Here is a 23,881-nt window from a genome sequence, read left to right as displayed (position 1 = left end):
GAGGGAAAGGAAGATAAATGCTACCAGTCCGCTCTGAGCCACAGGAACCCTGCATCTATCTAATTGCACTTCATAATGGATTCAGCAAACCATTAATTATCAGATTATATTTTAGGAAGCTGTAGATAAAAATGCTTTATGAAATTTAGTCTTAAAGGGGCCATTGTGCTGCAATGAAGTTGTTGCATCGTGCTGGCACCAGGGAAACGAGCTTTACACTAGGTATCTGAATGCGCTTTACAAAGCGATGTATTGTTTGCCACAGGGAACGGCTATGCGCAATCATGGCAGTCATTATGTGCTCAGACAGAAATACCTTCATTAGTGCCAATCCATCGATAACAGTATTAAACACACAAGCAACGAGGGACCCYGGCATGCAGAAATAGCCGTTTCTCTCTCCTCAGATGCGGGAGTTTYGGCATCTGGGTGCATCAGACGAAGGGCCAGGAGGTCTCAGGGCTGTTGTCTGCTCACAAAGAGGACATGGTTGTCCTGCCTTCACTCTGACCCTTCTTCTCAATGGACAGTTATGCTGACAGCCACAGCACAAATGCGGATGGTATTAAACCTGCGCTACACAGCGTACTGCCATGCTTCTGAGGAGACAGGTAACAGAGGCAGCTGTACGCACAAGGGGCTGGTCGATATTGGCAGCTTGATTTAACTCCCAATCAGTGATCTGGGTACAGCACAGATGGGAAGCAAAAGARACTAAAGTAGAGCCTGTATCAGCCCTGACAGAAGGATGGCATAGCAGGCATTTTCCTGAACACCCAAGACAGCCAGCATACATCTGCGAAACGAGATGACTCAATACCCTGTCACCATGAACAAGGACTGGTTCTACCTGCTTGGTTTATAGATACCGGCAGCTCACCACCTCATCTCTATGCCTCTGCTAAACCTTGTTTCCTTTTGTCAGGCTAGCAGAGCCATTTAACACAACTCCCAAGAAGTCTCTGCTTGAGTAGAGGTCCAAACGATGGCTCTGCTCAGGGAGACTTTTTTAGCTGGACCAACAAGCAGCACTACAGTACAAGGGAAAGCAACAGGAGAAACAAAGCAGTCCTGACAGAAGCTGCAGAGTAGCAGATATCTGCGAGAACATTGCTGATTCAGCCATAGAGATCTCCACCTCCCCCTCCTCATCCACCCCAAACTCTCCGGGCTACTTTTTCTTTGGTTTCAAAGGCTATTTTGTCTGCCCACCCCATATCACCCCAACTTTGCCCCAGGTTGCATTAGTCTCCTCCCCTTCCACTCTACTCATGGTAGCAGAGGGCCACACAACAACACACTCCATCTTCTGTCTTTCCTCCTGCTTTTTATTTTTCTTGAGCTGCGAGGGCTGACTGGTCCAGCTCACCGGAGTCAGCAGCTGCTGACTGCAGGGGAAGGAAGATTTTCCCGGCCAATGTGAACGCTTACAAACCTCTCCTGTCCTTGGCCATGCTGTTTGCTGCATGTCATTTCTTTTGCCAGTGTCGCACATCTGGGATTGCTTTTCCAAGGAAACCCTGAATTTCACTGCTGAAGCAGCATGGCCAGGTACAGATCCTGTACCAGTCCAATGGATTCCTGAGGCCACGCACAGGCACCTGCTCCTCACTCTCATTTGGTTTCTTCACAAATTAGAGTGACCTTGTCATCAAACAAGTCTTCCATAGTCACTGCCACCAGCTCCGAGCCAGCTTGGCTTACTTGTGAATCAGGCAACGTCACAAAGACTTGGGAGCCAGCAAGTTGGGCCTCATCGAAGGAGATGATGTGCTCTGCTGCTCCATGCTCCGACGTCTGAATCACCTGCGTGGAAGACAACCTGAGAATCAAGCAGAGGCTTATAGCATTGCTTTCCCCGCAATYGCTTTGCTGTCCACATCTTTCCTTGCCCAAGCTCCAGTAATAACATTTAGCTTCACACTGGGGGCCGGCAATTACAATAAGCATGAGCCTAGTGGGAAACTCCAAGCCCCACACACACTCCGATGATGCAAAAGAGAAGACRGGAGAGCAATTTAAATACTTCTCCCCACAAAATTGCTATAATTTAGCTCCATAAGCAGTCGCAGACAATAAAGACTCTATGATTACACACTAGTGGAATGCCAGCCCAGGGAGTCTTGGCTTATCTAAAAAGCTATTCTCCACTGATGGCTGAGAAATTAAAGAGAAGTTCTGGGGCTTCAGGCCTAGCTTTTGGCCTCTGACAAAATAGTTATCATCTCATGGGGGATGTCATCGGGGTCTTAATAGCTTCTGAATAAGCAGGCACCTCTGCAAACACTGTCAGTCCCTCCCCCTCAGCTCCTGACAACCAGTTTGTGAATGGGAATCACCATCTGTGAAGAAAGTACAACAGTAAAGGAAGGGATGTTAGCGACATGGATGCAGTTGGGCTGGAGTCCCTGCCTTACCCTACTCAGACTTTGAGTGCTACAGCATCTGCATCAAGCTGCTTCCCCTCCTGCAAGCCAATCTCACTTGCAGAGGGAGCACACACATCCCAGAGCACTCCAGGTTCAGAGGGCCCAAAGAGGCAATGTCGGGGGTAGAAGTGGTGGTAGGAGCCACAGGGTGCATTTGAGGAAGAACAAGAGGGTTGGAAGAGGGAGGATGGATGAATACCCGAGTGCCAGGGCCTTCTTCCAAGAGTCTGGGGGCTGCAGGCCAGCCCTGTGAGCAGTGCCAGCTGGARCAGTCTTTACCTGCACAATCTGGGCTGTGGTGGCTTGGGCTTCCGTGAAAACCACCTTGGGATGCTCGGCGCTGTAGTGACCCTCCAGCTCACCCTGAGAGGTGAAGAGCTCCCCGCAGAGCCCGCAGGTGAAGGTGCTCTCTGTTTGCTTGAAGTGCTCCGTGGTGACGTGCTGCTGCAGGGCCCCTGGGAAGCGGAAGGAGGCTGAGCAGTACAAGCAGCGAAATGGCTGGGAGCCTGGGGGAGACAGCACTGCTCTGAGCCTGGAGCACAGAAGGCCAGGGCTGGGAAAGAGCSAGGACAGCCCAAGAGCAACCCAAGAGGGCTGAGAAAAGGTACGGAAGGACAGAGAGGTGAAAATGGCCAGGATGTGCACTGTGTGCAGGCCTGAAGCCTGCCAAGGACTCAGGACCAGATGTGTGATGATCTCCCTTCTCCCTGCTACACCATTCTCTGTCAAACACACTAGGCAGCTCATGGCTGTTCAGGCCTTTTTCAGCTCTCGGTCCTTCCAGTTCAGGTGTTCAGAGACCAGGTTTGTGTATCTGACCTTAACTAAAGCTGACCCTTCTTGCAGAGGCTCTTCCCCTGTTCCCTCGCTCCCTCCATCACCATTCCTTGCTGGTCKGGCTTCTGCCACCCCTGCTTCAGGCATTGCCAACCCATTACCCATCCCAGGGTCCCTATCCTTTAGGACACAGCTGTATCTATGTTTTCTCCCTCCTCACTCTCCAGGCTGCTGTTGGCTGCCCTCTCTCATCTTCCAGCAAGGAGTTCCTAGTTCCTCTGTGTTCATGTCTCCTCCTTGCTGCACCCACCTTCRCTGAACTGCTTTCAGCTTGGACATCTGCTCATTGATAGGAGCAGTCTTTGCTCTGTACAGTGCAGAGCATAGCTGGGTACTCCTGGGCCATGGGGCAAAGTGAATAACAGCAAATTAAACAGACCTGAGTGCCTGCACTTCACGTGGACCTGCAGGAGAGCCAGTGTGGGGAAGAGCTCCTTGCACGTCTCACATTCGTGGAACTTCACATCTGCAAACAAGACCACAGAGAGAAAGGTGCGTACCCAAGGCCTTTCACAAGAGACAGCACTTCTGGATCAGCTCTGTCAGTAATTCAGCACCACCACATCTGCCTCTGGGAGCACCTTTGAAGGTGAGGCAGCAAAAGGAGAGGCCACCAATGAGTCAGCTGCAAGACACTGAGATAAGACTTGCCAAAAGAAACTGTGTGACAAGGATACATAGAATTTACTCTGCTCACAAGTAAACAGGATGCACAGCCTAGTCCTGTCAGAGTCATTGCTATGTGTCTCCCAGCACTTGCCATGTGTTTTCATTGTTAACGAATGCGCCGTTACCTGTGTGCTCTTCCTTGACATGTTTTCGGTGAGCAGTAGTGCTAGAGAAGGTTTTGTCACAGGAGCTGCATTGCAGGGAGGAGAACTTGGAGGAACGGTGATTCTGAGCTGCAAAGACATCAGGATGGTGGGTCCGGTTGTGATACCATAACCCTGACAACTGCTGTAATGATAAGGATCAAAGCATGGTTACAATCCAAAGCTATTCCAGAGGCATTATGACAGCAAGAAGCTGTGCATGGAAAGCAGGGGGAATGGTGGGGCTGTGCTCAGCAGGTATGAGACACCAGCCAACCCCAGCCAGACCAGCTCATCCTCCCACMGGACAACAGCCAACACCTCACTTATGTTTTTATAATTCATTTATATCAGAAACTCAGCACTTTAGATGAGGTCTGCAGAGACGCAAAAGAAATTTATTCCATTATCCCTGAAGAGTTCAACACTGCTAAGTCCCTCATCCTTATCTCACTCACCACTGGTCCCCTTTCGGCCTTAATTTCTGTTCCCTTGGGGAATTTGTTCCCAAACACACTCCTGCTGAGGAGTGCCATTTGCAAYGTGAATATTTTTATTTCTGTAGTTCTTGGCAGCCAGAAACTTATGTGAAAGAGATTCCTGGGGGTCCAGAAAGGCAGGTAACGTAACCCTTTGCAATCAGGGTCCATTTCTCTCAGTGGAGCTGCCTTCTCCTTACAGGCCCCAGAACTCTGCCTCCCCTGAACAATTTTTCCCTCTGACGATCAAACTACCACGCTGCTGTGCTCAGTGTGCAAGGCCAGGAGTGGATGTCCTGGCATATTAGCAGGCAACAGCAATCTCTGGCACATGGGAGTAATTCCTTGCTGCACCCGCTCACCTGGTAAGCTTTGTCACAGATCTCACAGCTAAAGGGCTTTCCTCCGACATGGGTCACCATGTGACGCTCCAGGAGAGATGGGGCACTGAAGACTTTAGCACAGGTCGGGCAGGGGTGGTACTCCCGGGAATGCGCTTCGTGGACGTGCTTGCGGTGCTCCTGCAGGGTGGCAAAGCTCATCCGACACTTCTTGCAGTCATAGGGATCTTCGATATCTGACCCCAGAGACATAATAAAAACGGGGAACAAAGAAATCAAGAAGGAAAAGAATTAAGAGGACACTTCACAGAGGGAGGAGATAAAGGGGGAGAGAAGTGTTACTTTTCAGGCAGAAACTAGCACTTAAGTTTCAGCTTTGCACACAGCTGTTCTTATTGCTGCTTGCCTATAGCTTCTAGTGGTGGATTCCCAGCAACCCACACTCCATCTGGAAGCAACTTTGGCTGTATCTTTAGGATAATCCCACCCACAGGACCAACTCATGAAACAGTCTCATTTTTGGGGGGGGGGGAGGGAAAGATTCCACCAGAAACACCCAGTCTATGGGCACCAGTGACTCCCGCGCAGGGCCCCCTCTGGCATGGGCAGAGCTGCCAYGACCCTGCAGAAGCCGTGCTTTGCAGGCTGGGCTGTCAGAGCTAGGGTAGGCAGCCGGTCACACTCACTGTGAAAGGTTCGGAGGTGGATGGAGAGCCCGTTGGCCTGGCGAAAGCCTTTTCCACACTCCCTGCAGACGTACGGCTTGTCCCCCGTGTGAGTCCGGACATGGCGTGACAGCTCGATGGACTGGGCAAACACCGCGTCGCAGTACTGACAGGCGTACATCTTCCCTGCAGCAACACCCAAGGTGAGAGCCTGCGCCAAACACAGGGGACAGGAGCTCTGGCTGGACTAAGCCCAGTTTTGGGGAGAGCGGGTAGAGACTGCAAACTGCACAGGCTTTCCTGGGATAGCGAAATCATGTCAACACAGGGTCAAAAAGGTCTTAAAGGTGATGGAGAAAACCTTGCCAGCACAGGGAGCATACAGAGCTCAAATATATGGAGGTACTACAATGCTGGTTAAAACGAGTTTTCCTACTGCATCACACCTGCGCAATGCCATCATGCCTCAGTGTATTACAAACATAGTGATGCATCCTCTGCTCCCATGAGCCAGAAGAAACATGCCTAAGCCCTGGCTGCAGACAGAGAGGACTGCAGAGACACGAAGAGAAGCACTGACGTGAAAAGCTACATGCAATTCAGATGCCCATAGGTAGATCAATCACACATTTCATATTTTGCAAAATACACTGAATTCTGACAGCTGGTTTCAAATAAAAGAAAAAGGCATAAAAAAGTTCACTTCATTGTTCCCAACATTAAAATCAAGATTCATTTCAGCAGGCTGGGGCAGAATAAGCATCAGATGGGCAAGAGTGGTTCCAGGTGTGAAAAGCAGCACATTTGATGGGACAGTGCCAACAGCAGAGAAGAGGCAATGCAGGGATGGGGAAGGGCAGAGAGCAAGAGGGAAATGCAGAACAGGCTGCAGAGCACTGCCACACAAACAAGCCCTTGGCATTTCTCCTAAGGAAGCGGAAGGCAGGCTCTCCAGTGCACTTGAGCAGGGGAATAGCAGGCTGGTGTGAAAACTGCTTAGCAGCACTAAGGTAGGCAAAGGACCAGCCAGGCAGGTAGAAGAGTTTCCACAAGAGGGAGAGATCAGAAAGCAGGTTGACCAAAGAAAGGAGCAGCACTTTGTTCACAGAGCAAGAGCTTAGAGGTGAGGGGACAGAGTGGAGCTAGTCAAGAAGCAAACAAGGAAGGCAGAGAAAGGGGCAGATCCACTTAACTAGAAGCAGAAAGCTAACTGGGCGGCTAATGGGAGAACCTGGAAAGGTGGGATGGGGGAGCAGCAGGATGGGGGAGAGGCAAAGCAGGGAATGAGCTAGGAGAGCAGCTGAAAACATACAAGTTAAGACAATCTGTGAGCAGACTGCTGCCAAGGGCTCCCGCAAAGGATGGGGAAGGCTGACAAAGCAGTCAGCTGCCAGAGAAACAGATGAAAAAAGCAGGGTAGGAAGGGGTGGATAGAGCAAGCCATGCCCTGTTGTCTAGCCACGGCACCAGGCTCCACCGGCCCACAGGGAAGGCTCACCCTCAGAGTGCTTCTTCTTGGTGTGGTAGGCAAGGGCCGAGGCTTGCATGAAGGTCATGAGACAGTGCTTGCACATGAAGGGACGGTCCCCGGTGTGGAGCCGCAGGTGGTTCTTCAGCGTGGAGTTGGCTGCAAACTTGGCCCCGCACTCTTCGCAGGAGAAAGGCTTCTCATCGAAGTGCTCCGTCAGCTTGTGGTACTGCATTCCTGGAGGAGGAGCGGGCARGACACCAACGCGGCATTAATGCCCTGCACAGGGACACAGTCCCAGCCCTGCCTGACCCTGCTAGAAAAGCACCTCCTGTTGAGAGGGGACAGATTTACCCAGCAGGGAAAGCCCAGAGCCCCCTTAGGCAGCGCTGCACTATGGCACTGTGAGCCAGCCATAGGGTGGAAGGCCTGGACTCTTGTTACGGGTACTGCTAAATCAGCAGAAGAACTGGAACAGCATGATTATTTTTGGAGGCTTTTAAATTTGCCAGTAGCCCCACTTTTCCTTGATGAGCCATGTGGAAAACCAATTATGGAAGAACTAATCAGAAAGTGGTTGCGCTCAGTGGGGCAGGAGAAATGAGCTGAGCTGTGTTTCTCCCATGCACGGCACTCACAGAGCTGCGGGGAGGAGGGCAAGATTTCAGACTATCATGTTATAAACTGTCCTGGCTGCCCCCCCCCACACGCACACACAAGTCCATAGGATCCTAGAGCAAACATTCCCGCTCCCAGCCTGCTATCACTAACCCTACCTGAGGCATGAGCAAACTCTCGGCCACAGATGTCACACGTCACGGGGAGCCGCTTCTTCTTCTTCTTGGCTGCCCCCACTGCCCCATGGACCTCCAGCTGATGCTTCTCTAGCTCCTTCTTTGTTGTTTTGACTTCACTGCACTCTTTACACTGGATTTGCTTTCCTCTGGCCACCCGACAACGTTTCATGTGCACCTTTAGGCGGCAGTAGAAGTGGAAGCTCTTATCACAGGCTTTGCAGACAAAACTCTTCTTGGAAGCAGCTTTCTCTTGGGGTTCTTTCACTGCCTTGGCCCCAGCACCTCCCGCCTTGTCCTCCTCTTTGTCCAGAGCTTCCACCTGGGATTCACTGTTCACCTTCCACTTCCTGATCCCAGGTTTCTCCCCGCTTCCCTCAGTCAGGAGCCCTGTGTAAAAAGGACCTCCTTTTTCAGTGCTGAACAGGAGTATCGGTCACCAGCCTCCCTGGTCTCCTAACTCCTGAATGCTCCTACACAGGGAGCCCTCCCATTGCACTACCGGCACCACGAGGATGGACATGCATCGGGCACACTGTCCCACCAGAATGGCAGCACATTGCTCTCACGGTGCGGAAGTGGCCACAGAAACACATGGTACAAGGCGTGGAAAAGTGAGCCTTGAATTTTTTCCATCAAAAGCACCCACGTGCATCAGGGGCTGGATTATATGACAAGAGCCAGGGCCAGATCTTCCAAAGAACGCACCTAGGCAATGAGAACTCACTCCTCACCTAGGCAATGAAAGGAACTGTCGCTTTCAAGTGTCTGCCTCCTGCTCAGACACGTGAAGTTATGGCCATGCTTAAATGTTTGAAGATCTGGGCCTCAGGTATGATAGTCTCACTAAGTCTGCCACTGAGAGTGGATATCCATCCATTAATTACAAGAAATCTTAGGAACGCTTTTCAAACGCAAACTCTTTCAAAGAGAACACATAATCTTGCTACGACCCTTTTGAGTCTTCTGGTTAGGGCCCTGAGGTATTTTAAATTGCTCATTACCTTCACTTCTTACAAAGTCTAATGCTTTTCTGAGTCCCTGTAACGCCATCATCTCAAAACGCACAAGCTGGAAAATTCACCTAGGAGCTCAGTCTACAGAAGAGACCCACAGGGAATGCACGTATGGAAGAAATCAAAATACAAACAGATATATTTGGCTTCTTTGCTATAATGAGAACCATGCAATTGTGTGGCCATGGAAACCAGTGCAGACTTCTCATTTTTGCCAAGGCACAGGAAATTCAGCCTGTGCTTGCAAAACTTCATTTCTCCTTTCTTAGCTCTGGGAAGAGCTCAGTAAAGTGCCCTCCCTCCTGCAGAGTGATATTRCTCTGAATTTCCAAACAACTAGAAACCAGTTGCCATGTTTTAACAGACTGCTGACTTTGAAACCTTATGATATCAAGTGGTGACACACCAACCGCAGAACATGTCAAGGGAGAAAAGATAGACAGTAATGAAGACTACTTTCCTGTTTGCCCTCTGTCGAGATACTAATTCACATCTTTCACCTCCACATCCCTATAACCAACACTGCAAGTTTTTCCTGATCTAAACAAAGACCACCTCCCAGAAATGTTGAACTCTGAAAAGACTCGTCTTGCTTGGCGGAATGAACGTGGATGAAGATATGAACACCAAGGAAACTGGGAAAGGAAATGCCCAGAAGAACTGCCATGGCAACATGGGTAGAATCTGAGTCACGCTGAAGTGAAAAGGAGTTTTGCCACGGACTCCAACGGGCCAAGAGTTCGCACACAGTCCTCATGCTCTTGCACCTGCGATAGCACTGTTCAGAAACACAAGCAATATACAGCTGGGTAAAGCTGCTTGAAGCACCACAAGAACAGTGACTTTAGAGTCAAATGGATCTTCAAGATATCTTCCATCTTCGATGGATACATGCGCAGAACAATCACGTGGAAATGTTTTTGCAGTGTTATTTGTCAGGGCAAGGATGCATAGGACCCAAGTGCGCATGTGCCTTCAAGTCATGGCTTAAAGGACTAGGAACCATAGCACCCAGAGCCTCTTTCCCAGTCCAGAAACCCAGTTTCTGAGAAAGACAATCTCATTGTTGAAAAGGCTACAACCTCCTCTCTGCCTGTCAGTTACCAGCAGTTTAAGCACACCATAAACGCATCAAGAATGCTTTAAGAATTAATCGAGAAAGCTTTGTTGGAATATATGGCTCTGGGAAAAGCAGAACTCCTCCTATGGGGAAGACCACATTTTGTACCTTGTTAGAGCAGCATCTAGCAAGGGACCTTATCCAGTAAGCTCCTGTACTAGAGATGCAGGAAGCTTGGAGGTGGATCTGAGTGTTCATGAGAGAAATAATACCTGACTGAAGAAGTGATTGCACATGAAGTTTGAGACAGGAACTTAGCCTGACAGAAACAGAACTGCCTTGGCTGTGCCCCTGGCTGAGCCTCCTGAGAGCACAAGGAGCCTGAGGGTAAACATACACCAGAAACACATCAGATGGGAATTCCTGATTATGGGATCCTCTGAGACTCTGGCACTCCGTTTCACTTTGTGCTCTCTAGTGGCAAAGACATCCAGCACTGGGGGGGGGAAGTCTGCTGTTAATTATGGGGCATATTACTGAGTTTTTTCTTCTGTCTACAGAGTCTGTAATCCTGGTGGCTGCCCTACTCTCACTGAAAAGCATGGTAGATACTAGACTCCATCAGCATAACATCTCTTGAGGTATGACCATCTTGTTTCCCACTTTTTCAGCTTCTAAGCTGGAAGAAAATTCCAGCTACCCCTTTGCATCTACCTTGTGTTGAAGGTCATTCAAATGGTTGCCAACCTGTGTGGAGGCATCTGTGACTAAACTTCTTCATAGGGAAGGATGGCATTTTGCTTACAGACCCTTCAATTTAACAATTTCAGGGACTCATGAACCTAACTAGCTACAACATGTGCGCTTAGACCTTACAGAGACTTTGAAAGCAGCCGGTTAGTGACGAGGCTGTGGAAATAGTGGAAATCGCCAAACCTCATCATTGCACACACTTGCTGCCAACAATGAAAGTGCTCCAACTACAGAAGTGACATGAGGAAGAGCCAATCAACATGGTTTTGTACCTTCCACCAAAGAAACCAACCCATCACTTTGATGATGCTGACCATGGGTGGGGGTAGATGCAGACAGTTTCCTCCATGAGGAGTTCTGGTGCTTTCTGAGTGATTCAGATCACCTGCATTAGGTATTGGATAATTATTTATTTAGCTGTTGTAGAGATGTAAAACACTGGAAATGCAAACAGTATGAACCTCCATGTTGCACATACATCCTTCAGAAATACAAGCGTTCATCTGTTTAAAGGGGAAGCTCACATTCTTCAAAAGACCCTCAGTTATTATTCATATCTCACGCCAAGAGCCACACGACTGTTGATCCATGAAGCGACCTGCAACATTCAGGGCTGGTAAGCAGCAATTTCAGAGCTGAGGCTAGCCTAGAAATTAAGATATGGAAGCTTGATTTAAAGCTCTGTAGGATGCCAAAAAAGGGTTGGTCACTGGCAACCCTCCTCTATATACTTCATACAAAATATATGTTTTGGCCAGGTAAATACAGTTTTCCAGGGCTCTTGGTTTTGATGTTGTTTCTTGCTTGATTTTGTCTCAACACCTCTTTGGCTTGAAGCCCTGCAAAGACACTTAGTAACAGCAGTCTGCTCTCTTTGATATTGGTGCCAGAGAAGCAGGCATCTGCCAGAGCAGTTTAGCTGACTCCCCAGGTGCCTTGCTGGTAAGCCTTGCAAGGTGTCCAGGAACTAAGGTGTGCAACACATTCATGAACCCATACAATTTTTGCTGCCTTGCTTCCACTGGAGTCCCCAGGGCATCAGCCATTCTGTGTTACAAGCTCTGGCACATCTCATGGTCAGACAGGGTCAAGGGAAGAAATGCAGGTAACTGCAGCTTCACCAGGGGACAGAGAAGAAATAGTAGAAAGGAAGAAATCACCTTTTGTCTGAATACCCTCATTAGAGCCATGGCCAGCCAAAGGAGCCATTTGGATGGGTGGCACCTCTTCTCCAGTTAGAAGAGGGGATCTAGATCTGAACTGGATGTGAATACTGGCTCTACAGCATAGAAGATCTCTCAGGGAGACTATTAAGGCCATATAATATGTATAAAGTCAAAGAAAGGTGAGGAGAGCATGTGCTATTCCCTTGAAGCTCTACAACTAGAATAACAAGCCCGATCCTTAGTTTCCTCTGAACATGCGTTGTTCTGAATAACCTGATCACTTCTACCAACCTGTTTCCCAGTTGCTCAAGGATGAAGGCAAACTAATGAACAGCAACTCCCTCTGTCCCTTCCCAGGACACAGGGAATATCTCCTTAGCTTGTCAACTGAAGGACATGAAATGACAGCAAGTTTCAAAGCCAGAAGGCTTATGCTCATTTACGAAAACTGATCATAGTCCAGGCCCAAGTTTTTGGACAAAACACGTAAGCTTCCTACCCCCTCAAAAAAAAGACAAGACATTAATAACAAGCTGCTTACTCAGACTACCTAAAAATCTGCTAGTATTTCCATACTCTGCCATGAGCTAAGCAGCTTTGGCACCATGAGCAAATAGGAATGGATTGAGCTGAACCAGTATCTGTTCTTTGATGGAAAAAAAAGACGACTGCATACATCCCAGTGGACTCTGCAGTCCAAAGAATCTGTACCTGAGTATACTGGGAAACAGGATGCCATGAAATGTATGTGGGCAAGTGTATGTGGGCATCTTTTTTTAAAAGGATGCAAACCCTCCATTAGTTTCCCGGCTCCCCATTATCTTTTTCATTAAAGTACCAAATTCTATTAAGCATCTTTCCTTCAAATGACAAATGCAGAGCTACAATTTAGCTCAGCTGGAAAGCATCCCACAGCTCAGGGCAGTGTCTCACACATGGTTATTGCTATGCATTTGTTTCTAGAGTTCACCAAATTGCTATCCGCATTTGTTTCGCTCATACCTTTGCCAAACTGGTACAGTATGTAACATTCCCCCACAGCTGTGGGACCCTCAGAGGGAACCATTTGCCCTGCAAAGTGTATATATAGCAAGGCCAAGTTAAGGCACAGTGAGAAAGTTGACTCAAAACATAGTCTGGGACTTCAAAGAGCACTGTCACTGTGCTACAGGACTGTCACCTTTCCACAAGAGAAGCGTGCTCAGATGTAAGCTTTCTGCAATCAGACTGTGAAGTATCCACACACACATAGATATGGTCAGATTATAATATGAGTACAAATTGATGCAGATTCAAAAGTATGCAAACAAGAGGAGACAAAGAAACCCCTCATGTTAAGGATCTAAATTCTGAAAAATAAGACAACATTCATACAAATTATGCGACTAAGCTGTTAAAATATCTCCAGAGCAAAGTCTGGGCTGGAGAATCGTGAAAACAGTTAAAGAATACCAGTATGTGGTCATTTTTGGTCTCCATGACCTTTGTAATGTACAAACCTGTATCTGGTGCATTGTAGCAACAGAAAAAGCATCCAATGCTTGGACCCAGAGATCACCCTTGTGAATCCTCTCATAAGTACAACCCAAACACCTGGCAAGGGAGCAGTTCTGTGAGATTATCTCAGACCTCCAGGACACCGAGTTCCTCTACAACTCAAATTGCCCAAGACTCCCATAAACGAATTTAAAAGCTTATGCAAGGATCAAAGTCTGTGCATTTCTTACCCACATGCCCTAGCTCCTGCATCACTGGCTGTAGATCCGGGAAAGACTCATGAACGTTGCATAGCAGCTGACAGATCTTGATGGCTGGAACAGACTTCTCTTGCACTGTACTCAGAGCCGCTTTCAAGGAGGCTTCTGAGCTCTCTTTTTGAGCAGAAATACTCAGCAGCTAGAGAAGTAAAAAGAAGAGAGTGTCACATGATAGAGGACTTGGGCTCTGAAGAGTAGGGAAGGTCTGGGAACCTGCTCTGAGAAACCAGAGAAGAAATCCCATTCTATACAGGTCCATGCCCTTCCGCTCACATACATGCTAGTTTATAACTGCATGAACTGAGAGTATTTCAGGATTTAAAAAGTTACAGAAAGTCCACACCAAACCCGAGGGCAGCTGAGGGTATGCACTGTGTCATCCCCTCATACCTCCTTTACTGCTTCTGTGAGTCCTGCTTCCCCTGGAGTCAAGCCTTCCAGGTCTGCTCGCTGCTTGATGGCCTCTGAGATCAGCTTGCTGTGACGCAGTATGATCTCAATAGCTGTGCTTTCACTGGTGGCCACTAATGAGGGGAGGAAAAAAAAGAAAAGGCATTTAAAAAACACAAAAGCCAAGGAAAGCCTAAAGGCCTTAGTTTTGTTACTCTGTCTGCTCACTCCTGAAGCTGAACAGAAGTGCCTTCTCTGGGGAACAGGAAAAGATGGACAACTGAGGGCAAGTTTTGGTTACACTAATTGCAGCACTGACATCATCCAGCATAAAATCAGGTAAAAATCTAGCAGACCTCTTTGCAATATTTGTCCAGCTTTGGGTGGGAAGATCAGGTTTGCCAGAGGACATTACTGAAAGAGACACTAACAACTTCAGAAAGCAGGTATGATTCTCCCAGGACCCATCCCACTCCTCCGGGGCAGGATTTTTTCTCTCCCCCAACTTCAGACATCTCATTTTGACTTAGTCATGTGCAGAGAAACAGGCACTTCTAGGCACAATTCACCTCATCCTACAACAGCCATATAAAAAAACCACCAGTCAAATGAACTGTGTGCTGGAAGTGATTTTCCTGCATTGACTAGAGAGGATGGAGAAAAAGAATTTGGATAGAGACAGCTACGCCACAGGTATTTGAACATAATCAGGTGCATCCCAGCTTTGCATCCCAGCACACAGAGACAACAGGATTAGCACATGTATAACAGACTTCTGCACAGCCTCCATCCCTTTTACTAYAGAGCCCATCAATGCAAGCATCCCTCTTTGGTGAGATTTCTACAATTATGGGAGGGAAAAGGACAGTTTAGGTTTCAAAATAGGAAAATGTGATTATAAATGCTCAAAGCTGGCAGGGAAACTCAGCCACCGGTCAAGGCTCTGAGGACGGCAGGGTAAAAGCTGCACACACAGACCTCCCATTTAAGCCATGTTTTCATCTGATGGGTCTTCAGCCTCAAGAACTCTCTCAAGCTGGATTTTAGCACAGAAAAAACAGGATGGCAGCTACAGAGGAAAAAAGTTCAGGAGCAGCCAGGTGTCCTCCCAGCTCTCAAAAGATTTGCTCATTATAAAACCTTAAGAACCCCTGTAAAACACAGGGCCCCAAAAAGAGCTCTCAAAAAAGCAGCCACGTTTGTAGATGAAGGTGTTTATCCAGTGTCTGATCAACTGTTCATTTCACAGGGAATGCAGGTTTTGAGATACACTGGGGAAAAAATAAAGTATGAAAYGAGTGCCAGGTGGGGTCTGTGGGGAAAGCATTTCCAGCAGCCAAAGAAGAGAGCATGAAAGGATCTGCAAGATCTACAGCTGAAAGGAAGAGGTATGAGCGAGCACCCTTTTGATGGCACTTGGAGAAGGGAGATGGCTCAGGAAGGGAGATCGCCAAGGACAAACACAGTCTGGCCCAGAGGCTGAGATAGTTACCTGCTTGGAAGAAAAAGTCTGCRCCCGGTTCTTTCTGGATCTCCTCCATGAGTACGTTCAGTGGAAATTCAGCCTCTCGCACAGCCAAGAGCAGCTGCCAAATGGCAGACACTGACAGAGACTGTTCGTCAAGCGCCGCAGACGCCAGCGAGACGAAACCACCTGAGCCAGTCTCGCACTTCACAATCTGTTCCATTACCTTCAAAAGACCAGCAGCAAGGCGCTAATGAGGGACCTCCATCCATCTGCCCAGCCATACGCCAGCCAAGACCCCTTGGCTCACCTCAGACCCAACCTCTCCCAACTCCTGGCCCCACCAAAGGCCTAGCTCACGATATGATTCAAGCGATGACCACTTCAAAGTCTAGCCCTTCATAGAGATGCATCAGCCACCTCTTTGGCTCACTCCAGAACATGAAGATCTCTCTCTCCGTCCTGAAACTAGCCATTCTTACTTGCTGATTTTTGGCTTCATGCATGTTACTTTATTTTGCTTTACTCCTGCTGCAGGATGCTAAGGAGTCATTAACCTGAGTCCTGTGGGAGAGAACTGCCCCAAAACCCTGCCACGACAGCTAGTAAATCAAGTCCCTAGGACATCGTGCTCACAGACCAGGGATAAGAGCTCAGTATTTTAACACACACACACACACACACACACACAACTGCTTACCTCTCTCTCACCAGGAGCTAGGTTCTGTGCAGCAGAGATCCCTTGCAGCAGCGTCTGAGTATCTGTGAGAAGCGCGGCAAAGTTTTCTTGATATCGTCTCAACAGTTTGGCCCCATAATCCTCCAGGCTCCATTTGGCTTAATGAAAGCAAATGAATATAAGAACTCAACATGCGATGTCTTCCCAAAGGGCTCCTGCTGCTCAGAGCTAAGGGCRAACTGAAAATGCCATGACAGCCAGTTCTCACTAAAATAGCCTTACACTCAGGACACCTGGTTTCACATTCAGGCACAGGTAAGCACAACAAATACTTTCCAGTTCTTGTCAGCACTGGTCTAGATCATGAAACTACTGCAGACTGAGGCAAACAAGAGCCTTCTCAGAGGAGGAGGCTGCAAGAAGGCTGCAGACCAAGTGTGAGATGTCTCACTAATGTTGTGCTGAGAATAGGGAGTCAGGCAAGGCATTTTGTTGGCAGAGCCCGGAGAATGAAACAGTGGGTATTGCACTGGGTTGGCTGCGTAACAAAGTCAGAACGGTGCCACAGGCACTTCAGACTCYTTGAGCCAAGGAATATCACTCATTCAAAACTTATTCTAATCAAATAAAGACAATACAGAATATCCTCCGTCTCCAYAGAAATACATCTCTTGCTTCCTTCAGAGAATCCAAATATCTTCAAAGTCTCAGTCCAAGCCTGAGCCCAGGAGGAGAAAGTCTCAGGTTTTAGCCAAGGACKGCAGGTAAATGTGTGGTCTTGTCTGTGACGACAGCACCCTGAGAGGTTCTTCAGCCTCTTTTGACGTCCTGGCAGCAAAGAAACCCTGTTACTGACTACAAATTGTAGTTTCATCAAAAGAGACCGTGGTCAATAAGGTAGAGTCTTTGATACACTCTATGAAGGAGCTCTGCAACACACACTTCCTCAGCAGTGTATAATTATCAAATGCACTAACATTTGACAAACACCCAGATGGTCCAAGATAATCAAGAATTGAGGGGGCTGAGTTGTCTTCTGTGAAAACGTTAAGGCAACACAAACCAGACTTTTGATTGCAAAGTGGCACTAACACCTTCTTTCCCTCACACAGAGAAAAGCAGCAACTTTAACCTCATTCCTCCCTCCCAAATTTAATTCTAAGCTGGGTCTGTCCTAGTGGAACTGAGAAAGAATGAATCCAAAGTCACACCACAATCCTTTTTAGACACCACAGTATCAGAACACAATGAGAAGCGTGACTAATTCAAGAAGGAGCAATAGTGTTATTCAGGGTGTTGAAGAGACTTGGGAAAATACACTGTGTAGCAAAAATATATATGATTTTGCTTATCCCCAAATTAGTTGATAAATAAAATTGGAAATTGCCAAACAAATCTAAAAATAATATTTTTTCAGGGTTGGAGTTACAAAATTGGAAGAGAAGATGGGAGGTTATGTTTTTTGCTTTTGTAGAAGAAACCAAAATACAAAACTGTTGTTCATCTAAGACATCTGTGTGCATTTTTCATTTGTGTGCTTAGGTCTTTGAATCATTTTGGTTCAGCACCAAACAGAAAGATCAATTATTCGCACAGCACTACTTAGGAGGAAAGCAGCTAAACACACAGCTTGGTTAAAGGAAAATAAAGTCCTTGGGACCTAGAATACATACGGTGCCAAATAAGAGAAAGCTCTCCAAGGTGGCGAAGGAGGTAAATGGCAGTCCATGAAATAATCAAAGGAAGATTTTGAGCAAATATGAAAGAAATTCCCTGGACAAATACTTCGTGAGGACACATGGGTCTAGTCCCTGGGAGAAATTAAGGGAGCCCCATTAAGCAGTTTAGCTCTGTAGAGTTTAGACTATGATTTGGATGAGCCCCACGCAGATCAGGGGGACAGTTTACAAATGAATATATTTTTCCCCTTTTCCCATTTGAACATTTCCAATTTCATTGCACAAATTTCAGTTGTTACAAATGCACTCTTATAATGGCTGTCCTACCAAGGTGAGCCCAACAACCACAGCGTAGCCCGCCACTGTTGCACAAGATGCGCTCCTCTCTGTTAGCACTACGGCACAGGCAGAGCCCTTCAGCTGGCAGAGGCTGCTGTCAGGGGCCCAAATCTTAACCTCCCTCTTCATTTCTTTGATAAGAAATATTTGTGCTTCTGTTTACTCAAGCTTCAATTCAAGGAGATTCAATTCTGTGTAATTAAGGAATGCTCCTCCTTGGAATGGGTATTACCACTAGATAATTAACCATGTTGGGAGCCTGGTGTTTCAAGAAAGCAATCGTGCTTAACAAATGACAAAGCAAACTGCCTGTCGGGAATGTTGGCTACAGAGGAAGTTATCAGCATTATGAGCACAGTTTTGCTTTCTATTAAACACTCATTTACATTTCACTGCATGTTAATCCAGTTTTTAATTTTTAAGCAACTTCAGAGCYGGTGAAAATTGCCACTACCTGAATTGCTCAGAGGCGTGCCTAAGCCCACCCAAAACTTGCAATGGTGTCCCGTAATTGAGAGATGGGGACTCAGAGCCTCTGAGCCATCAGAGGCAGGGAACAAGCAATAAAACCCCACCAGAAATAAGGGGTGAACCACCTGTCCAAGATAAGGATGTCTAAAGGGGACACTAAGTGTGGGACTCCTATCAGCACACCCTGGTCCACAGGGGAGACCAACAGCCTCAACAGATCACGATGCAGACAAACGCTGCCTGGATCCAGGAGAAGAGCACAGTCCAGACATCATCTTGGCACCGAACAGATTAAAGCCACTGAGCCACCTGGGTAACATCCCACCACTTAACATTAATGGAAACTACAGGGCAAGGGGCTAATGGAAAAAAAGGAGTTCCTCACCTCACTAGTAATTCCCATAGGAGGCCAAAATGGTGATGAAGTGCCCTCAGAAATCATCTTCATAAGATATAGCTAAGCTTGGGAGACACTTCATCTCCCTTAGTCACGAAAAGGAACTCACAAGGACAGCAGCGAGGCATGGCATGCCTGTATTCAATGTCAAGACATTTGGGAGTTTGGGAAGTTTTAGGTATTTGTTTCCTAAGCCAGGAAGCATCTCTACCATGAGTTAATATCACCAATGCATCAAATGAAGTTCAGAAAGATGTTTTCACCTGTAAAGAGTTTATTATGCAAAACCTGTTCTATTTATCAAACACAGCAGTATGTGTGTTTGTAAGGGACTCAAAACTGAACAGCTACTTGCACTTTGACATGGGAGGGAACAGTTCTCCCATTTTCCACATGGGACATCCTAGTTTCTATACTATCAGTTTCAGTTCAATTAAGGAGTCCAACAGGCTTCCATCCAACACCATGTTTCATTACAAAGCAGGGGCCTTCTTGCTGGCGCATTCTCTTATCCCATTGATCCCAGAACATTTTTGTTTGCATAAAATGGCTGTCCCATTCCCCTATATGAAAGCAAGATTGCAAGAGCACACTGCGATCTGGACAAGCATCCAAATTTCCTGGCAATTCTCTGAGCCGAGTGCCCTAGATCTCCAGAGTTTAGTGTATAGATACCTTTGCCATCAGAGACAGTTGCTGTTGCCACCAAGTTGTCTAGCAGAAGGTGGAGACCAGGAAATGATCCTTTCACAGCCCCAAGGAGTTTGACCAAACTTTCAGCTTTCAGGGTTTTCTCTTCATCCACCTTCTTGAGCAGATTCTCCATGGCTTCCCTGTGAGAGCTGCCTTCACAGCAATCCAGAACTATCTGCAACACAGAGAAACAGCCAAGAAACTGTCTGTGAAAACTTCCTACAAACTCCTAGACCTGAATTACCCCAGAGAAACAGGATTATATTGCACAATACTGCAGTAAACCCATACCCACTGCTTCCATTAATTTAAACTGGGAGGTGTTACGGGGTGCTAGTTACTAGAACATCTAAACATGTCCCAGATACATCTGACATCAGTCCCCCTGAAAACTACCCTAGCGAGTTCTTCCATCAAGTCAACCTCTTAGTTGACAAACAGAAAACATTTTTTTCAAAGGAAGCAAAAAAAGACTTAAAGACAAGGTTCAGAACAATTTTTCATTTAATATTTTTAATAAACTCTTTTCAGTTGGCAGTCTCTTCCCTTCCTCTCCCCCATTTTTCTGCTTGTCATAGAAAGAGAGGAGTGGAAAGAAAAAAAAATCTTGTTATTTAAATGAGCACCCTATTGAGTTATTATTTCTATGACTTGGCCATAGAAGACATTTCATATGCGAGATGCAATCACCGTAGGTTGGAAAAGCTCTAGTATGCCAGTTTGAAACCTCCCCAGCACAGTCAGTAAAGAGATCCAGCCTTCACAGGGACTAAGGGGGGGGGGGGGGTCACAGAAGTAGACACTCAAGTGTATTTAAAAAAAAAGCGCATCTAAAAACAAACAAAAAAACCCACAGAAACAAAACAACAAACCTACATAAACAGGAAGCTCCTACAAGTTCACAAATAGGGGTTGACCTGCTCTCTGCAAAAACTGCGTTCCCAAGCATTTAAAATGTAGGACTGGCAGAAACTCTGTAGGTCGGCAGTGCAGTTCCCTGCTGTCATAAGCACTACACTATACAATCCCATTAATAAAATTATTAAGATCTGTCCTAAAACTAGTTACATTTTTGCTCCCTTTCCTCCGATTGGCAAGCTCTTCCACTGTCTCATTCCCCTGTTGATTCTTCTAATTTCCAGTTTAAATTTATTCATGGCCAGCGTATACCCATTTGTTCTTATGCCAACATTATCTTTCAGCTTAAAAAGCTCTTCTAAACTCTGAGGTGTTTATCCCACCCTTCTTCTCCAATTTCTTTACAAGAGAGTGATCATATTCCCTCTCAGTCTTCATTTTACTTGTCTAAATAAGGCAGCTTTTCTTGCAAAATAGTTTCTCCATTCCCCTGATCTTACTATTGCAAATCTGTCCCTACTTCAGTATGAATTCATCTTTTCTGAACAAGGCTAGAATGAATACAGTATTTCAGATGAAGTCTTATTCTTAGTTCTTGTCACTGTATCTAAATGCATGCCCTTCACTTTAGACTATCATATCATTCAGTTCTCACTATTTCAGTTGTCCAGTTATATAATTCTTCTTCCATTAGCAGATCCTCCTCCATGTGAACAATTGCTCCCGGTTTTGCTCCTCAGCAAATTTTGCTAGCATGTTTTGATATCTCTGTGGCAATAACATTAATGATAACATTAAACAAGTGCAAAGAACTGTGAATCCCCCTACCAACCTTGTTCCAACTTGATAGACCTGCTTTCAACACAACCTGTCGTTATCTCCCCATTAGCTACAACCTTTTTTTAATACCACCGCTTCCTCTAGTTTAACAATTTCCCCACATGAAATTCAAATGCTTCGCTCAAGTCTAGATTGAGGCACTAAATCCCATTTTTATCTCATCAAATAGAGATACCAGGTCAGGCAGAAACAATCTGCTTGAACACCCTTGTTACATTTTATCCCATTTCTTGTTTACATGCAGTGCTTCAAATATATGCACCTTCCAGCTTGTTCCAAAGCATATTCTAGTGCACCCCTAGCCCCAGCTGCCCGGACCACCGCTTCCCTTTCCTGTATGTGCCCTGCTCACCAACTGCAGGGGCTGCCCCCAGTTTGAAAAAATACAGTAATAAACCTCGCCGTTTGTCTCATAAGCACATGCRTCAGCTCTTCCAGTTTGCTGGGTGGAGATTAGCCAGTGCCCCCTTCGCACTTTTGAGTTGTGGTCTCACTTCAACTGCAGCAATTTCCATTTCCTTGTCGCAGTGCCAGAGCTCTCCTGGATTTGTCCCTGGGCTCTGTACAATCATCCTTCTCAAAAGGCCCTGGTTGAGTTTGTGGGTCCTCTTCTTTCATTACCCTTTTTCTTTACCTGATCAAATAAGCGTTTGTTACGTGTCTTAATACATTTTGTGTTGCCTAACAGCTTGACCTGCGGCAAGTCTCACTTCATCCCTGCATTTTTGAACCTCTGAAATACGTTTCTTTGTCCATCAGCCGCTTCATCCTTTCCTTGCAGGTTCTCTAATAGATTCCTAATACTCCTCTTTGAGCTATTCATTCACTCCAGTTGGTAACCCTTTCCTACAAATTCTCCCCTCTTGTTGAGGATGCAAACTTCAGATAGTTCTCCTACCTTTAACATAAAAGAAAAATCCAGCAGCTCCTCCTGAGCTCTTCAGAGCAGCTGATCTCATTAATTAGTTCCTCTCATTTCTAAAACTGTCCTTTTATAGGCAAAACTGTGTTAGTGAACTTGTTTGCATATCCTTCCATTTAATTCACACTGAACTGACTCTTGATCACTCCATCTGAAGTCACCTTTCAAGATAACACAAAAGGGCAACAAGAACCGCATCCTCCTGGAGAATTTATAATATAACCTATTAATGTTCCCAGGCAAGTTTCTGCGCTACACTTTGACAAGCACAGAAACGATAGCCCTGGCAGCGAGGCAGTGGGGGAATACAGCACTGCCATTTTGACAACACCCAGGAGAGACGATCAGGAAAAATCTCCCCTTCCGCACGCAGCAGGGCTTCTCCATCCCCCCAGCATGTACGGTTCAGGCTCCTCCTGCAACAGCAGATAGTGTTGCTCATGCTGTCATTAACCTGTTTCCTACCTCTGAGGCAGTTTAATGTGAGCATCAAACCACCTAGGCACTGGAGCCAAAACATGGGGAGGGCAGCCCGGGAGAAGGAGACAAAGGAACGAAAGCAAAGAGGGAAAGATAACAGGAGTTGGGGCATGCAAGTTGGACAGAAGCATGGAAATAGAGGGAYGGGCATGAGAGGGAAGTGGGAACTACCCTTGCAAAGTAGGAATAGAAAGGTGGGGTGAGACAGGCTGGGAAACCAGAGCGGAAAGGTCTGTAGTCACTTAAGAGCACTGCCTTACTTCAAACAGCGTTCATCGCCGAGTCCCAATGCTCTAAAGCCCCAAGATGTCAGCATATAGCTCAGCCAGCCAGCGGTCAGGCAAAAAGCCCCCTCTGGAAGAGGGTCTGAAGAGAAGAAAAGGTCAGCGGTTCTTATCAGCTACTCTGTCAGCTCCGGGTCCAGGGACATACTGTGGCCTGGTAGCTCCAAGCTCTGCCAAAGACCTAAGCCATGGGTCACCCTGCACGAGGGTGTCAAATGCTCTTCTATTTTATGCAAGATTGCAAGTTCTTACTTAAGGGGAAGAAAAAAAAAATCCAAGCCATCCCCCAAATTCTCTACCCTATCTCCCTACATTAAAAAAAACACTAGTAAAGCCTCCAAGTTAAGCACTCAAAAGGTATGAATTCCAGGTATTAGAGTCCCCCACAAAGCCGCAGATTTACAAAGGGGCTTCACAACACACCACATACTGTTTTTCACCCACAGAAAAACAGATTTGCTCCATGCACAGCTTGGACCAGGCACAGGAAAAATTCTAGTTGCCTAGAAAAAAGGCTGTTACTTGCAAGACTCACGCTTCTCTTGCTGAATAAATATGTAGCTAATGAGGCTGTGAATACAAAAAGAAAAAGGAAAGTCTCATATTTGAGAAACCTTGGAGAACTAGATGCTATCTTTGCTGGCCCAGCATTCTTATGCGATGCTGGATGAATGAGGTAAGATGAAACCTTCAGAAGTGGCTGCTAATTCCATGTACATTTTCCTGGCACTCCACCCGAGACAGCAAGATCTCAACTGCACGTATGCCACAGGTCCACCGTTTCAATCAGCTTAACTCCTTTGAAAT

The 23,881-nt window shown here is 46.6% G+C and overlaps 1 protein-coding gene across 5 annotated transcripts in view; it reads right to left on the bottom strand.

Annotated features, from left to right (window-relative positions):
* Positions 1-1,307: 1,307 nt before the first annotated feature.
* ZBTB40 (zinc finger and BTB domain containing 40) overlaps positions 1,308-23,881 on the bottom strand; it is a 34,782-nt gene continuing 12,208 nt past the window's right edge. For 2 of the 5 annotated variants that reach the window (XM_026067390.1, XM_026067387.1), the window contains 13 exons: positions 19,673-19,865; positions 16,133-16,269; positions 15,460-15,658; positions 13,968-14,101; positions 13,548-13,716; positions 7,808-8,215; positions 7,062-7,268; positions 5,585-5,749; positions 4,920-5,134; positions 4,061-4,223; positions 3,646-3,732; positions 2,709-2,935; positions 1,308-1,806 (listed from right to left, as the gene is read on the bottom strand). In XM_026067390.1, coding sequence (XP_025923175.1) covers positions 1,615-1,806; positions 2,709-2,935; positions 3,646-3,732; positions 4,061-4,223; positions 4,920-5,134; positions 5,585-5,749; positions 7,062-7,268; positions 7,808-8,215; positions 13,548-13,716; positions 13,968-14,101; positions 15,460-15,658; positions 16,133-16,269; positions 19,673-19,865 — 2,496 coding nt within the window. In that variant the 3' untranslated portion in view covers positions 1,308-1,614. Of the gene's footprint in view, positions 1,823-2,708; positions 2,936-3,642; positions 3,733-4,060; positions 4,224-4,919; positions 5,135-5,584; positions 5,750-7,061; positions 7,269-7,807; positions 8,216-13,547; positions 13,717-13,967; positions 14,102-15,459; positions 15,659-16,132; positions 16,270-19,672; positions 19,866-23,881 lie in introns of those variants that run through there. The other 3 variants (XM_026067389.1, XM_026067391.1, XM_026067392.1) reach the window with 3 other exon arrangements.

Source organism: Apteryx rowi, unplaced genomic scaffold (genome assembly GCF_003343035.1).
Source record: "Apteryx rowi isolate R43461 unplaced genomic scaffold, aptRow1 scaffold_259, whole genome shotgun sequence".
NCBI lineage: Eukaryota > Metazoa > Chordata > Aves > Apterygiformes > Apterygidae > Apteryx > Apteryx rowi.
This window is presented reverse-complemented; position numbering and strand designations above follow the sequence as displayed.